Consider the following 17,746-nt stretch of genomic DNA (forward strand, 5'->3'; position numbering starts at 1 on the left):
GACAGCACTTTAACAGCTTTATGAGGCCAACATCATCACATATTCCATGTCTGAAGCAGGTTCATATATCAGGACAGCCAATCTATTATGTATGGCTCATATAGAATTCATTGGCTCTACCTTACCCTCCACCACAATACTCATTCACAGACTTCATGCAGATTTGATGGTGAATGCTTATTGTCACATAAACGGCTGGACCAGTGACGGACTCTCATGATCCCAAGGGCCAGCAACACACAACTTTGTCTCACTCGTCACGTTAAATTTACTCTTGCATACACACAAGTTGTCACACTCGAGGTTTACAGAAGCACACATATATTTCAAAAACTGAGCTGCTATCACAGCATACCAGAGTCTTTAAAAGCTCTGAGAGGCTTAGCAGATTATAACATTTTCATGGATTTTTTCCCCATACTTAATAAACTGTGTGTGTGTGTGTTTGCATGTGTGTCTCTCTGTCCCCAGGATGGCCCCAGAGGTGATCCTAGCCATGGACGAGGGTCAGTACGAGGGGAAAGTGGACATCTGGTCCCTTGGGATCACCTGTATTGAACTTGGTAAGCATACGTCTATCTACAGGTCAAAGAATGCATATGTAGGCCTATACAGTCAGAAATTCCAAAGATTTAAGCTTATTAAAAATGAGTCATGAAGGAGGATAACTAAACATATTTTTCGTTCTTCTATGCTTTTCAGACTTTCAATCTGCCTCGAGTAGTGTATGTGCAAAATTTCACTCTGATCCATCTGACTCCCAAATCTTTTCTCATTTTAGCGGAGCGCAAACCGCCCTTGTTCAACATGAATGCCATGAGTGCCTTATATCACATCGCACAGAACGACTCTCCCACGCTACAGTCCAATGAGTGGTGAGTTGAAAACACACCTTCCAAATATTAACACTCAGATTTTTATTGAATCATTCTAATTAAAAACAAAAAGTTGTAGTCTCTGCAGGATGCTGTCCAATATGTGAACAGTCAAACTGACTTTAAAATGTAAAAAAAAAAAAAAAAGATTTAAGTGAACTACAAAAATGTCCACAAAATGAAATAATCCAGTGAAACTGCTGATATAACACTTCCTATTAACTGTGAATATTAAATCTGATCTGCACTCAGTCAGGGAATGACATCCCCACGTTAATCTGCACGACCTGTGATCCCTGCGACAGGCCTTGTACAAGGTCACATTCTTAAGTCTCTTATGTAATTACCTGTGAAACCTCCACCAAAGACATACTGTGTAAATACCCACAGCAGTCCTGCTGAACTGTGAGGTGGATTTTAATGTACCATATATCAACATGAAAACAAAAGCAGTATGATTATTCTAATGTGTGTTTGCCATACTAACTAGGATGTTTCTTTGTACACAGACTTTATGCTGCGCTCAGCCTCACAGCTTACGACTGTAGATGCTAATAGATTCTCTAGAGACTGTCCTTCTAGAGATCAAAAAAACTTTAAGCAATTAAATTCAGGCCAGCTAGGTTTTAAAAAGCCCTTTGCTGTGTTTTTGCAGCAGCTTTTCACCCACAGTGTAACACCTCACTCTAGCAAAGACTAGTTGTGCTACTGGGTATCATCACAAAAGATTAGATTTCCACGTTTAATTCACTTAATATTGAAAAGACTTTATCTGAAATTGTTGATTTCTGCTGATACAGATTACATTGGGTTTTGTTGAATTTATCATGCCAGAAAATAAAACTGGCTCTGTTTTTGAATTGATGTGTCAAAGAATACAAGATGATGGGTGTTCCTGCTGCTTGTAGCACTTCATTTTAGGGAGCTTAGTTATTTTATAAGCAACTTATTTTGGCTCACAAGGAATGAATACCAGTACTCACTGTATACCTCAGCTTTAATTATAATTATATTGTAACTTTATGTATTTCATTGTATCACTGCTAAGGTATGACATTGAATTATGTGCAGTCCTAAGCATGCAGAGTCGTGTCTGTGTTTGCTCCTTGTCGTATGATGCAAGAGTCTGCATCCTCTGCAAAGCCAAAGCAAGAATATTGCTCTCTACCTGCCTCGGAGCAGCCTGAAGGCATAAATGGCCTTCCTGTATTTTCCACCCAAGCTTTCAATTAGATAACATATTTACAACCTAAAAGAGTAAAGTATGTATCATGCTCTGACGAAAGAGCATATCATTGTAAACACGAGGCTGGACGGAGTCTTTTAAGCTCAAATTTTCTACTTATGACTACATGAAGATGCCCTTTTGTAAAATCAGCATTGGCTTGTAGCATCATGCCAAGGCGAGCCATTGTGTGGGGCGGTGCAGGGTTGTGGTATTTTTGGAGGAGCTCCAGCGGCCCGAGGCGTCAGCAACATCCCGCCAGATGAGACTAGTAGAGACATCAGCTCCATAGTGTAACTTCAGTACACATACTCAAGGCCACACTGTGCACACATTGGCATGACATACAAGTGTGCTCATGGACATTTGCTCACCACATAGGACATTAGATAGAGAGGTGGAGGAGCGAGGTGGTGGATGGGCACAATTATTGAATGAAATGACACCTATTGTGCATGTTGACAGTTTAAATCTTGAATAGCACCACAGGGTACTTCATCTTAACCTACACACAGTGTTACATATTCTGTGTTATCATGAGTGTATTTTTAGATCAGAGTCAGTGGCACAGTGTTCCACAGCTCCAGTGGCCTATATTTTTATTGCTCCACATATTTACATAATCTGTATATGGTTTATATATTGGGCAGCATTCAGAGATTACATAGGATGGCTCTATTTTAAATCATTCATATGATAATCAGAGAAGAGATTACACATCATGTTAAACATTAATTGACAGTATGAGCAGTAGGTTTAGCTCTGTCATTAGATTGTCACTACTGTTCCTGCTGATTGAAATATGTTTGAAATGGGGAATCGCTGACCACCCATCCTCTGTCCCAGGTCTGACCCCTTCCGGAGCTTTGTCGACTACTGCCTACTGAAAATTCCTCAGGACAGACCCTCGTCAGGGGAGCTGCTACGAGTGAGTGGGTGTTCTCTGTAATCCCCCCAGCTGTGACCTCACTTCCTGTCTCAGTCAGTCCGTGAGCCATGCGGATGAGTCATTCCCACCCGCCAACAGCTCCCTGACAAGCAAGCATATACACTGTGTCTTCTTCAAGTAGAAGAATCAGGCACCCTGCTGTGAATGGCTTTATCTCTTTTTTTTTCCCTTTGTTATAACTTCCTGTGCTGTGCCTTGGAGCCACGCTCCTCAAGGGCTCCACAGTACTGCACATATTTGCTGCTTTCACATCAGTCCTTTTGATTAGACTAAAACTGATATGAGGTTTTAAAATGCTTATGCTGCCCTGTTATTCAGAATCTTGGCAAAAAAGTCCACTTGGTTGAAACTTTCCAATGTTTCTAAGAAAAATACTACTTAAATGAACCTTATGACAAGTGTAATGAACCCTAATCCTCAACATTTAGATGATGTTGTGATTCTTGTCATTCTCCACTGTTCTCTGTCAAATGAAATTAAAAATGATCAAAATTGGATTGCATAAATTTAAAGTGAAGCACAGCTGCAAGTCAGGCCTTTATGATGACATTTCTTTAGCAACCCTTCCCAAAATAACCCCATAAAAACACAATGAATTTACATGGTGTAAATCCCTTTAAGTTCATTGTGTTTCCCTGTAAATGAGGAGTTGATCTTTTTGTTTGTGTGACCAACAGGTAATCCTATTGGCCCACTAAGAGTTTTATGTTCTTGGTGATCATGCTTAACAGTGCAGGAGCTTGAGTTTTCACACCTGGCTCACCTTAGGGAGGATGAAGGGGAAGATATGAGGTTAGTAAGCGGTTATACACAGCGCTCCCCACTGCTGTCTGGATACGATTGACATTCAGACTGGAATTGACTCTTCCCAACACCCCTGACCCAAATCCTAGCCAAAAAACCATTAAAGAAGGATAAGTACAAAACAGACTTTGGATCAGTGTCGAAGAGGCTGTTTTATACTGAAGGGCTTGGGGGGGTTGGGGTGTTAGCTTATGATTAATACCCCACTTTCTCTTCTCAGACACACGCACACACACCCACACACACACACCCTCACACACACACAGGCACATGCCCCTCCAAGCTCTTTAAAGGGGAAATCAGGTCACTAATCTGGGGGCCTTGAGCTATCAGTGTTCTAGCTCCAGGTTAAACGCACTCTCTCCTTGTATACCGCATTTAGAATGATAGTAATTACATACATAATGAAATAATAACCTCTCAGTGACCTCCTCCCATAAGTATCCAGTGTTAAGCGAACAAAAATAATTCTTGCTGGTATTTGGTTTTGGTGCCTTTTTTAATCCCATGAATTAACTAGAGAACCACAGATATTCCCAGTACAACAACAGTTTTCCAGGGCACAAGATGATGTGTTCAAATTCTTCATTCTTATCCTGAAATTTGAGAAGCTGATACAAGTGAAGATTTGGCATTTTTCCTCAATAAATGACTTAAACGTGCACCATGTAGTTTTGGAGAAAAAAAAGTTTTAATCAGAAGTGAAATATCTTCATGGACTGATCTTTTTAAATACTTAAACAAACTAAATAAACAAAGTATTTTATGACTGAATAAACAAACTGACCATAAAGGATACAATACAATACAATGCAAAGACTGGACACAATTAAGCCTAGGGACTAGGGATGTCCCGATCCGATCTGCAGGACCAGGTGGGTAAAATATCTGCAGTGTGGAAATATTATATTTTAGAAAGCGAAAACACTCCAGCAGGGAGATGTAACATCTGCAATACCACCACTGCATGGAAGGGTAATGAAAGAGCTGCATTTAATACTACAAATTTGATACGGCACATAAAAAACAAAAGCACTCAAAGTTAAACAATGAGTTTACTCAGGCAATACAGGCAAAGGCACCGAAGCAGCAAACACTTGTGGATACTTTCAAAAGGAAATATCCTCAAGACAGCAACACGGCCAAAAATATTACAGAGAAGGTAACTGAATTAATCGCTCTGGATAACCAATTCATCTTCATGGTAAAGCATTAGGGTTTTCTTCGTCACCTGGATTTTTTGAATCCCTGGTATGCCCTATGATCTTGGCATGACATTATACCGATTCCACTTTTGAGTAACAACGCGCCGGTATGTGTACTAGTTTCGTGGGTCTCATACAGCAGAGCATGTAGAACAGGCAATCGAGGAGATGCTGGACGTGTGTGAAATAAACAAGCAAGGCATCCACGTCATTTTACGTGACAATGTAAGGAATATGAAAAAAGCAATTGATGATATGGAGGTACCATGCATCACAGCCTCACCTGCTAACACAAGGAAAGTGGTAGGCCAATGTTTCAGTGCCATATGCAGAATAAGAAAGAGCCATGACAAAGTATGTACTTTGTTTCAACAAAATAAAAAAGAACTAAACTAAGGAATATTTTTCTTAATGCAGCTGTATTATCCAGGAAAATATTAGTTAAGGCTAAGTATCGGATCGAGATTCGGTGTTGGCAGATACTAAATATTAAGGATTCGGTGTCGGAGTAAAAAAAACCTGATCGGGACATCCCTACTCCTAACGAGGAAGAATGCTAGTGATCACTTCTCACCGGTTGATAGGTTGAGGGTGGCCAACCACCCACAGTCTGTTGAAGGTCCGTAAGAAAAGGGGGCAAATCACTCTCATCTCTATTTTCAGAGAGTGATGTCACTCCCCTGTGTCCTGACTAACCATTACACCAGCATCTGTCACATGGAGAGGGAGGTGTGCAGAGAAAAGGAGAGTGCTGGAAATAGACTTAAAAATACACTAATTTTTTATACAGTATACATTTTTCAGTCCCATACTCTGAGGTTGCATACATTTCAACCATCTAAGCACATTATTTTTTATGAATGAGGGTGACTAAGGGGAGATGTGACTGTGTGTGCAGTTGAGTGGGTGGAAATGCCGGGGAGAGAAGATGTTGTGTTTTTGTTTAATTGTCATTTTAGTGTTTATGTCATTACAGTCCAGTGCGTAAATAAACCACTCACGTAGATCTTTGCCACCTTATTCTTAGCCGACCCCCACCTGCTTCACCCACGTACTCTGAACTGCTGGTTATGCAACACAAAATAAATAATTACACAGGTGCACCCCCCACACCCCCATTCTCAAACAAATTATACCTCCATCAGATTACAGAAAGGCTGGTCCCTACAGTTGATCTGGGCACAGCTTAGAAATGTGATCTAAATTAATTTCACCAACTCACAGTTTGATGCAAAATTGGGTCAGAAAAAAATCACAACACCAATGCTGTTTATTAATTATGAGTCTGTTCAATTAATTTCCTTCCAGATACATCAATGTTTGTAAGCCTTTTAGGGCAAATAAAACCTCCTGATTTAAAGACTTGAAACCTTGCCTAACCTATCATTCAGTGGTTGTTTTGGTTTCTTAAATGTAATTTAATTGAAGCTGTCATTAACTTTGTGCCAAGGCAAATACAATCTTATTTGGTGGGAATGAAAGGGATTAAGAATCTTTACGAAAATCGATTTTATGGATAGTCTTACACACATCCCATGTGTTCAGTGTACTACAGGCTTTAGAGTGCTGGGACTCCCAGGATGGGCTGAGCAACCTACAGGCGCCCTCTAGTGATAGACACAGTGGTAATGCTTATTGAAATCATACTCTGGATGAAAGAAATGAAACCGTTTATATGCTTGTAATAATTTATAATGTTTAGGCTCCTGCAGTTATGAGATATTATTTCATATGTTTAGATTTACTGGGAAGTAAATAATCTTAAATCATTTCAATTTATGATGTCATCTCTGCAGACACCACTTTGTCTCCAAAATTTCCCAAATAAATCCTGGATTGCTTGCTATTATTACTTTCATTAATATGTCAAATAGATTTAAATCATAATATGCAGTCTGTTATTAAAGATATTTTGGGGAAAAAAAAAACAGGTACAGTTGTACGAGAACACACAATAAAGCATCTGTTTCCAAATGTATATGCTGCTGTTCTGTTAATAATAAAAGTCATTAGCATAACCTTAAATTGTCAATTTCATGTCCATAAATTGTTCATTATGAAGAGTGTAAAAAGAGTAAAAAAAATAAAATAAAATAAAACTATTTGAATACCTTCGGACCCAGCTAACTAACTCACTCTCTTCTTCTACCTCCAGCATGATTTTGTGCGTCGGGAACGCTCGCCGCGCATTCTCATTGACCTCATCCAGAGGACCAAGGATGCTGTGCGCGAGCTGGACAATCTGCAGTACCGCAAGATGAAGAAGATCCTCTACCAGGAGAAACACAACGGGCCCATGGGAGAGAGCCAGGAAGAGGAGGAGGTGGGTGGAATAGGGAGAGGGAAGGGTTCATCTAAAAGATAAGGGGGAGCTGATTGAGCAGAGTCTCAGTTAAAAGAAGAAATAATACAGAAATGAGAATCACAGTTTGCCAGGAGTAACCATCGAAGGAGGCAAGTGGTTTAAATCATGAGCTCTATTTCAGTTGTAATGACAATGATTCTCTAACTTGCACTTTCAAAGATAAGTCAATTTTTAATTTGTTTGTGGTTAACTTTTGTATAAAAGACGCATTACAAGAAGAAAAATCAACAGGGTGTGGGTATAATCAGAGACTCTATAATCGAGCCAACTGAGACAAGTCAACAGTAACCAAACAGGCAGGCTAATGTTACATTAAGCAGTTTAGGACTGCAGTGATAATTTATTATTATCAACTAACTCTGCCAATGATTTTCTATATTTATCGCTGGATTTTATTTTCAATAAATATCTTGAAATATTAACAAGTATCCTTCACAACTTGCTAGAACATAATGGGACATCTTCTAATTTCTTTGCCAGTTGGGACTGCCCCAATTCACATGCTATTAATGATAATAAACACAGAAACCATCATGTTTGAGAAGATGGAATTAAGACGAGATTTCAGTCCATCATATAAACAATTAATCGACTCATGTTCAAGCACTGCAGTAGAGGAGCTTTTCACTTAATGCTAGTCAAGAATGCATGACTCTTCAAGCTCAGACTAATAGCACAAATGTGTGATGACAGGATCATTTGTCTGAAGTGATCTTGATTAAGTCAGGGAAACCAGATACTGTGCTTTTATCCAAAGCGGCTTTTTTGACTCTTGTAGTTTTGTCACTTGTAATACAGCTGGATAAAATACAGTTTCAAATTCAGTTGATGGCTGCTCACTTCACACACACACACACACACACACACATGCAACAGCCTTTCTCCTGCAGCTGCAGCAGCCTGACATTGAGATGAAATGTCCCTTCGTTGACCTGGCTTGAGGCAGGATAAACAGGCACGGACACAGTAGTGTCATCCTACACCACGTGAAGCGATTCAGAACAGCCACCAGACCTCAGTGCAACAAGACACCGCTGAAGGCTTTGCTGAAAAAACGTGCAGCCCCAAACTTCATTTTTGTGTTTTCAGGGGGGACAGAGCAGCTGACTTTAACATCCTAACACAGAATGCCACTGCAGACTTAACTAAATTGTCTACTGCACCTTTGTGCTGCACAAGTTGTTTCCCTTTATCTATCATGCGCGCACACTCAGTTGACATCACAGTCAAAGCAATGTGCATGAACAAACTTGTCTGAAACATTTGAGGTGTTAATAGAATAATAGGCAATTTAGTTTGACTTTGACTCTGTCAAGAGGCCGTAAGTTATTTTCCCTATATTGAGGTAACTTCCTTAAATTTGGAAAGGCTTGGAAATATTGGGGGTGTAGTACACAGGGGTCTATTTTTGTGTGTATTCAAATCTGTGTATAAAAATTGGAAGATGTTTTTATGAATGTGTGTGTGTGTGTGTGTGTGTGTGTGTGTGTGTGTGTGTGTGTGTGTGTGTGTGTGTGTGTGTGTGTGTGTGTGTGTGTGTGTGTGTGTGTGTGTGTGTGTGTGTGTGTGTGTGTGTGTGTGTGTGTGTGTGTGTGTGGATGTTGACTTGCAGGACAGTGAGGCAGCCAGCTGTAAGATGAACAGCCTGGGCAGCAACCACTCCATCCCCAGCACGTCGGTCAGCACGGGCAGCCAGAGCAGCAGCGTGAACAGCATGCAAGAGGTGCTGGACGACAGCTGCTCCGACATGACCATGATGCACCCCCAGGACTATAGCAGCACCCTGGAATCCTCCCCGCACACAAAGAAGGTAAAGTTCAAGGGTAAAAGGTTGAATGATGATGGCAAGGAGGTGGCAAGTATTTGATGACAGATCAAATGTCACACCAAACCGCTGGATCAGAGCTGGAAGCTGGAAAGTCCTATGTGCAGTTCTTAGCAGTTCCCAAAATCTTTTGTCTGCAAACATGAGCCCTTCATTGACTCCAGATATTATATTCCAAATATGTTCATATTTAAACAATGGTTTAAAATGTATGCAGTTTAACACTATTAACTAATAAAAAGTAGAAAAGAATGGAATGTATTTAGACTTCTCTGTGTGCTTGTTTGAGAGTATCCACATACTGTAATGAACCATAGCATTATGTCAGCCAAACAGAAAGACATTAAACTATGAAAACAGTAAAAGCTAAAATCTAAATGCATGTATTATAATTAAGAATGAACGCTTTCCACACCTTTAAAGTGCGGCTTGGGAGAGAGCTGTTCAAATCTTGTCCAAACCATCCTGCCACAAAAGATCATTTTTGAATATCATGGTTATTGTCAATACATTTAATCAGAAGAGAAAGTTTGTTAAACAAACAAAATCAACAAACTTACCTTAGACACAATTTCATACTGTTTTACTTTCTTTATATTTGACGGACCATGAGACTTTTCTAGCTTCTAGCTATGTATTATCACTTTATTGATATTGTAAATATTAAAATTCTGAATTTGAATATCTTCTCCAAAACGACATAAAGCCTCTTCAGTTTATTAGTTTATAAAGTCATTTTTTTTGCATCGTGGCTATGAGTGTGCAACCATCTTCCTTCTCAACAATACAAGTATAGCCTACCTCAACCACATGCAGAGACCGCCTGGTGAAAAACCTTTTTACAGGGTTTGAATGAATATAGACAGGTTTCAGAAGCCTTGGTTTAATTATTATGTTATGCTTCTTAGAGCCAATTACTGAGGGTCAGACTGCAATGTTTTATAAGGTGAAGCTAAATGATGCACTTTAATCATGAACCCACCCATTCAATACGAACCCACTGATGGTTCAAAACCTAAAGGGAACTGTCAGTACACAAAGAAAGTTTAATACAGAAATAGACACTCATGGGTGTATATGTACGCACACCGATGATTGTGATAAGATCAGCATTACACTGCTTTATAATCCTGTTTAAGTGTTTAATTTCCATCCAAACGCAACTATGTGGTTATACAACAAATAGATTTTTTTTTCCCAAACTCCAGCACATCCAGTTGAATAGATGAGGGAGTTTCAATTCACACAAGACTTACAGGTATCTGTCCAACTAATTGCTATAGAGACCAACAAAATATAGGAAAATATTGGAGGATGCTCCTCCTTTGTGGAGATACAACCTAATTACAGACAGACTACAGATAACTTTTGACATTCCCAGTTATTGTCCTCTTATTTGATTTGAAGTCTCACAGTAGAAAACACTTTTCCTAAAATGCCGTATACCTACGTTTCTAAGAATAAAAGCATAATCAACAAAAACAGGGACAAGGACACGTGGCACTGTGGAAACATCCTATTGACTTCTCTCACTATTTCAAGTATATGTCTAACCCCTCCCCCCAAAAGGAAGAGGAAATGGAAACCGTTGACACACTGTTTGGCAGATCGCTCGAAGTTCATCACCGACACCATTCACACTTTCTGAACAAAGACTGTATGCACATGTCGGCAAGTGGCACAAACTCCCCGCCATTCCCCCACTTACAGCTCTGTCATCCTGCACATACACACACACACACAAGCATACACGCAGTACACACAGGTCAACACAATGCCTGACATTCTCGTTGAATATCTCATATGACTAAAAAATCTGTGAAGAGAGGGCTGTCACTGCTCTGTCATTCTCTTTCTTCATCAGCTCTTTGTGTTTTGACAGTGCATGAATAAGGATGTCATGTTATGAACAGACAGCCAGTGTGTTGTTTCAAGTTCAGGGGCTGAGCTGAGAACAAATGAAAGTGACACATTGTTTTCAGATGCTGACGAAGTTTCCTCTTCACATGAATCGAGTCTTTGGTCTCCCGGCTTCTGAAAATGTTTTAATCCGTTTCCGGGGGGGGGGAATCCAGTGTTGGCATTTCATCATGTTTTGCGGGGTTACAGTTGACACAGATTAAGCTGATGATTCCTTTTGAAATTTTACATTCCATGTGATTCAAATCAATTGGGAATTTACTTATTTAAAAATTCACAAAGATGGTGAAGAGTTTAAACACTGGCACAGTTTTCAGTAAGTCAAAATCTGCTCTGTAGCCACACTCAGTTTTCACCTTAATCTCTTCTTGTTTACTTCAATGCCATTTGAAGAGAAAAGAAAGATTTAATCGGCGACTTGTTTTCATTTGACATTTTTTTATTTCACACAGGACCATCAGTACAACTGGGACGATGGGATCCACAGGGACCACCGGTCAGGACTGAGGCCAGCCTCCTCCGACAAGAGCAGCCAGGCCCAAAACTACAAGAACCAGGGCCGCTTTGCCACTATAAAATCAGCCTCACTGGTAAGTTTGACTAACTTGTTTCTCTTACCTGTTTGCTCTTCCAGAGGAGAGAAACATGTTGCGTTTAAAAAAGCCAGACAATGGAGAAAGCCAAAGTCTACCACAGAGTGTTGTGTTTACACCATAGCAGCATATAAAGGCATACAAGGGTCTTTCTCCCTTCTCTCTGTGACAAACTGCACCTGATTCTGCCGATTGAGTGCTGTATAAATACAAACAGGTTTTTCTTTGTTGGATTCATTTTGCTTTATTTAAAACTAAAATCTCTTTTTCTACCTATTTATTTTCCGTCACTTCAGTCCATCTTTCTGTCTTTTCCTCTTCACAGTCTCTTTGTCTCTGCTGTCCAGTTTTGTCTCTCTGTTCCCATCCCATCTTCGCTCTCATTCACTTCACTCATTTTATTTTCTCCCCTTGTACTATGCTTCACATTACCACTCCCCTCCCTCCGCCCTCTCCTTTATTTCTCAGTCTCCCGCACTTGATAATACATCATTCTCAGATCTGACTCAATGCTCAGAGTTGAAGGGGGTGGAATTCTCTCTCTCTCTTTCTTTCTCCATGTCTCTCTTTATCTCTCACCCTCCCTGTCTGTTGTCATGGAAACCAGCTCTAGTAACTAGTAAGTTGTTGTGGTGTCGTGTGCGTGTATGTGTGTGTTTACTCATCCATGACCCACGGATTTTACTTGTGAGCCCCTTCTGCTGTCAGGTCTTAAACCAGACATGAGAGAGCACAAGCAAAGAAAATCTGCATCTGTGTCCTTATACTGCCCTTGAACCAAGAGTGAACCACAGACCTTTTTTTATCTGTCAGTCTTTTTTATCTGTAATCACTCACAAATACAGATTTGCTTGTTTTTGTCACAGTCACTCGTGAAGGTCTCCATGAGCAGCAGCAGCGCTCAAATTTTGCGAGTAACACAACAAATAAAATGTGTCCACCTTAATGAATCTATTGACGTTGTACTTGCGTTCCTCTACCAATGTCATATTTTTCCTTCTGCACGCTGAGCCAGTTTCCTGTCTAGATGACAAAAAGAAAAAATTAATAAAATTACGTAATTTTGTGGATCAACCTTTTTTGTTCTTACAGTTTTCATCTGATATAGAACCCCATCACCACACAAGATTGTTTTAGTCTTGACTGTTTTGTGTCATAATTATGACTCATTTTATTAATTCATAATTATGCAATGTGATCATGTGATCATCATCAAATATCTATCCTATAGTTTTGATATATCTTGTTATTTTGAAAGTCATTCATCTGAAGAGAAAAAATTTAAATAGGACAAGGAAGAACATTGTGATGCTCATGTCAAGGTGGAGCCACAGCTTCCCATAAAAGGGTTTACACATCACTTGACATTCAGATTCATCCTCTCCCCTTTTTTTTATTCAGAGAGTTACTGTGTCTTGACTGACAGCTAATGCAAGGGCTTTGCAGTTCAGCAGAACAAGCTAACACCTTGATCAAGCTAACAGTATTGGCTGTTAACAACCACCGAGCCAGGTAGCATAAGCTAGCTGATGGATGGTCAATGTAGTTTATCATAGCTGCCCGACCCCAGGGTAGTTTTGCAAGATGTTTGTGTTTTACTTTTCACACCTGATTTTCTTAATATTAGAGCTAGCAAACCTGCTAGATATGCAGAACATATCTGTATTTTGAGTGTGGTGACAATATGCCCTCCTTTTCTTCATTTTACACAAGGAGATCTCTCAGATTAACCATGAGGTCAGAGTACAGTGGTTACAGGACACATGATCAATTGTAGCTTATTCTGTGTCCTCTACCTACACAACATAACCTTAAAAAAAATCGCCACCTTTAATTCATGAATTGCTTACCATTTATTTATCTGTTAAACGATCCCTTTAACAGCACAGAAATTGTCAGCACAGTACAGAGTTACTGTTCAAAACTTAAAAATTCTGGCTCATTTTAAGTTAAGGATTTAAGTCAAACTAAAATACCTTGGATTTAAGTAGTGTGGCGAACGCTGTGTCGGCAGCTCTGTGTAACGAAGGCTGTCTGTCTTGAAAAGAGGCGGTATTGTGTGAACCAAAGTATCTGTGTCGTGTGATAGCGCTAGTGCTGCCCGCCGGCGCTGAAAGAGATGACATCATCGCTTTCTGCTGAGCGCAGACGTCCTCAGATTGGCCTCGACTCGCTGAGACTGGAATCAGCAGGTAGACAAAGAGCGATGGAGAGAGAAGAACAGGGGGTCCAGATGGTGAGGGGTGATGAATCGCCAGAGAAAGGAGAGAGAGGAAGACAGAGAGAACATTAACTAGAAGGAGGGGGGACAGCATGCCGCCAGAAAACATGCACCCTTATAAAACAAAAACAAGTCCCTGGGTGAAATTTTAGATTGAATGAAATTTTCTGATACTTGTGTAAAACCATGGAGGAGATTCTAAGAAATGAGTGGGTGAACTGAAATGAAAGAGCATGATGGCTGTTGAGAGAGACAGCAGATATCAGGGGCATGACAAGAACTGATAAACAGAGGTGAGAGAAAAGAGCAGTAGAGATTGAAATCTGGACTGACAACGAAGGACAAGTGGGGAAGAGAGACAAAAAGAGGGTGATGTGCTTTGTCACCCAGAGGTGACAAATCTGATGTAGTGGTTGGAAAACACACAAAATAGGAGGGGGTCAAACTGAAGAGAAGGACAGAAGGAAAAGAAAGAAGCAGGAGATGGAAGGAAAGGGGAAAGGACGAGGAGGATGGGAAACAGCAGAAAGAGATGGATGTAAAGTGAGAGGGAGAACGAGCGAGAGACAAAACGAGTGTATGAAAGAAAGGGCAGGGGTCATTATAGGTCAGATGAAGTAACTGTCTGAAGCCTGCATGAGAGATGGCATCACTGTAAAATATTTCACCTCGTCTGCCGCTCGACTCGTCCTCAGCACTCTGTTGCAGATCGTAACCTGACAGCCTGTAAACCTATCAGCACGTCAACAACAGAGCACCAGATTAAAGTTTTAGACGCATCAAAACATGCACCATCCCCATCAGTCAGCACTTTTTGGCGACAGCTGAAGCTCATAGCTCACAGCAGTATGCTTCAGTGGTATCTGCTGTGTAGTTATAGAAGAAAAGTATTAAAAGACTTGTTTCACAGGTAAAATGTCAGGAGTAGTGTAGAAACCAGATGCACCTCTTTTGTAACTGCGTCCCTTTTGAGGCCCAAACAGATGACAGATGAAAACAGGACTATAAACAGCGGTCTTTAGAGGCTTTTTGCTTCCCGTCTTTAGCCAGATGACTTCACCATATGTTACTATACATCTGTAGCTACTATCAAAGTATAGCCAAGTCCACTTATTTTTTGCTCTCATATCTGACAAAGACTCAGTTTAGATTAAAGGTTGTACATCTTAAGGAAGAACATGACAGTGTTGCAAGGAAGATGATAATCTTCTTCTATTCTTCGGCTTGAAATAATATCAGTGTTCTGCAGGCTTTTTTACTCAAATCATCAGCAAAGTGAAGAACAAAACTGGCTCTACTGATTCCCTTTAATAATTAATTCAATCAATGTCCTTTAGGCTTTTACCAGCCCAACAAGTGTGTGTTTAAAATCTGTGATGAGGCAGAGCTGGGGTCATGGACACCAGACACCTGGTGAACACACAGAGAGGTCAAACTCTTTATGTGGATTACAGTCTAATTTAATTTAATACAGACATAATATGTTTGTGAGTGCTTGTCCTGCTTATTTGTTTTTACACAAATCAAACGTATGAGCTGCCATCAGTACTGCATTTTTCCTATTCAACAAAGCATGCCATGAAAAATAAGCAGAATATCTAAGATGCTCAATTTGATCTCACAGGAACATTCACCTTTCGCCTGCATGCCCCCCCCGAATATGATCTCCTTTCCAGTCCTTGAGCCTTGTGTGAAAGAGGCCGTCACATGACGTGACTTGGCCCTTTGTGGCAGCATGCAGGGTGGCAGTGAGGCAAATGACTAGGATTGGGAGCTGCTGTTACAGTGGGGTATTGATTCAGCACAGATTAAGGAGGGGAGCTTAACCTCCACCTATTTTCACACCAACCCCCCTGCCCCCACCCTCTTATTTCCTAGATTCTTTTATTTTACTTCTCAATATTTCCATTTTTGCTTTGCCCTTCAAACTCTCTCCCAGTCACTCTCCATCTGCTGATTCTCCTTTGCAACCACCCCCCACCCCCACCCTTCATCTCTCTGCCTGCTCCTCTCTGACCCCCTCGCTCCACCCTCCTCCAACTTCTCTCACTCTTTCTCAATGAGGTATTCATGTGACCCACCTGCTGTCCGCCGCTTAGCGTTAGCCTGACTAAAGAGCTGCTCTGTGCTCTTGTTGGCCCGTGCAGTTGGCCTGCCTCATTCACAGTTCACACGCCTGCCTCGGCCGCTGCGTGCCCAGGGCGCGAACCAAGGAGAGGGTAGAGGAGGGGGTCGACTTCCAGTAAGGGTGGGGTCTCAGGGTGGCATTGGAGCTCAGACAGGGTTCTGTCGGGCATAGGATGCTGCACAAGGTTCCTGGATGCTGGTGCACTTGGCTAAAGTCGCCATCATGTTTGGCCTGAGGAGTTCAGGTGGAAGTTATGAGAAGATGCGGAGCGAGTACTACCTAGATGTGGAGAACCCTTTCTGCCCTCAGGTTGGTGTGTCGGTTGCAGGTTTTGCTAAAGAAAAAAAAAAGTGGGTGTCAGTGCTGTTAAGACATGCCAGGGTGGTCCCTGACTGAGGTTGATTCTAATTATGTGTCTGTTTTAATATTGATTTCATAACTTATTTTTGCTTCATCAGGGTTTAACACATTTCAGATCCTATGCAGTTGCCTTATCTTTGCAGTGACTGTGTATGTGCAATGGTCAGATGAAAGGGCTTTTGTTGTGCTCTAGTGGTGTCTTCATCAAAAGGGATTTGACACCATCTTCTTTTTAATGGTCTTAATTTTTTCTTACCTGTGTTAACAGTTGAATGTTAAATGTTTAACATCTATTGAATGAATTCTGTTTTCTATTCTTCTTGGACAAACTAATATCGCATATTTACATATTTAAGGACTGGTGACATGTTAAGTCTTTGGATTCACCCCGTATTTTAATTATTTGTGTCTGTGTTAAGTGATTTGTTTTTTGTTCAGATGTGGCAGCCCTCACATCTCCAAACTTGTCTTTCTCCACAGGTGACCAAGCAGATCCACGAGCATGAGCAGGAGAGCGAGCTGCGGGAGCAGATGTCGGGCTACAAGCGCATGCGGCGGCAGCACCAAAAGCAGCTGATCGCCCTGGAGAACAAGCTGAAGGCCGAGATGGACGAGCACCGGCTCAAGCTGCAGAAGGAGGTGGAGACACAGGCCAACAACGCCTACATCGAGCTGGAGAAGTTGGCGAAACGCCACACCGTGCACACTGAGAAGGAGGTGGGATTTCTGATGGATTCGGGGGCGGGGGGGGGGGCATAAGTACAGTAACCCCTAAGTTATTTCACAGATGATCACAGCGGCCTACTATGCAACAGGTGGCTGGGGGATAAGATCTGCATTGGAAAAACAGGGGAGGACATGTTGTTGAAGTTTAAATGACACTAAAGCTGCTTGTTGAAAAGTTAAATTCTGTTTAAAAACATTATCGTTAGGACCATTTAAGCTCCAACCTCGGTCTTACATTGAATGCCAGGAAAGTTTTATTAAGATGTTACACACTACTGCCACCCAATGATACATAAGATGAACCACAAGGCCAGAAGTGGGTCACAAAATGTCACGCTCTGAAAAACAAGCTGCATATCTCTGTGATTAGCACACAGCATGCCGGACCAGCCAGAGAGATAATGTATCTATGCATATACAGTGGACCAGCATGCAGCCTTAAACAGCAACATAAACACACTGTCACATGTCACATGTCAGTGACATTGCACTCAGCAAAAGCAATAAGTCACTAGATAGTGACATCAACAGGATGTCCTCTGGTCTGAAA

At 41.0% G+C, this 17,746-nt stretch overlaps 1 protein-coding gene across 2 annotated transcripts in view; it reads left to right on the forward strand.

Moving 5' to 3' along the window:
• Positions 1-17,746, forward strand: part of taok3a (TAO kinase 3a) — a 65,211-nt gene that overhangs the window by 39,068 nt on the left and 8,397 nt on the right. For both annotated transcript variants that reach the window (XM_037096916.1, XM_037096917.1), the window contains 7 exons: positions 472-563; positions 782-875; positions 2,947-3,028; positions 7,214-7,381; positions 9,036-9,233; positions 11,621-11,758; positions 16,951-17,187. In XM_037096916.1, coding sequence (XP_036952811.1) covers positions 472-563; positions 782-875; positions 2,947-3,028; positions 7,214-7,381; positions 9,036-9,233; positions 11,621-11,758; positions 16,951-17,187 — 1,009 coding nt within the window. The remainder of the gene's footprint in view (positions 1-471; positions 564-781; positions 876-2,946; positions 3,029-7,213; positions 7,382-9,035; positions 9,234-11,620; positions 11,759-16,950; positions 17,188-17,746) is intronic.

Source organism: Acanthopagrus latus, chromosome 5, assembly GCF_904848185.1.
Source record: "Acanthopagrus latus isolate v.2019 chromosome 5, fAcaLat1.1, whole genome shotgun sequence".
Classification (NCBI taxonomy): Eukaryota; Metazoa; Chordata; class Actinopteri; order Spariformes; family Sparidae; genus Acanthopagrus; species Acanthopagrus latus.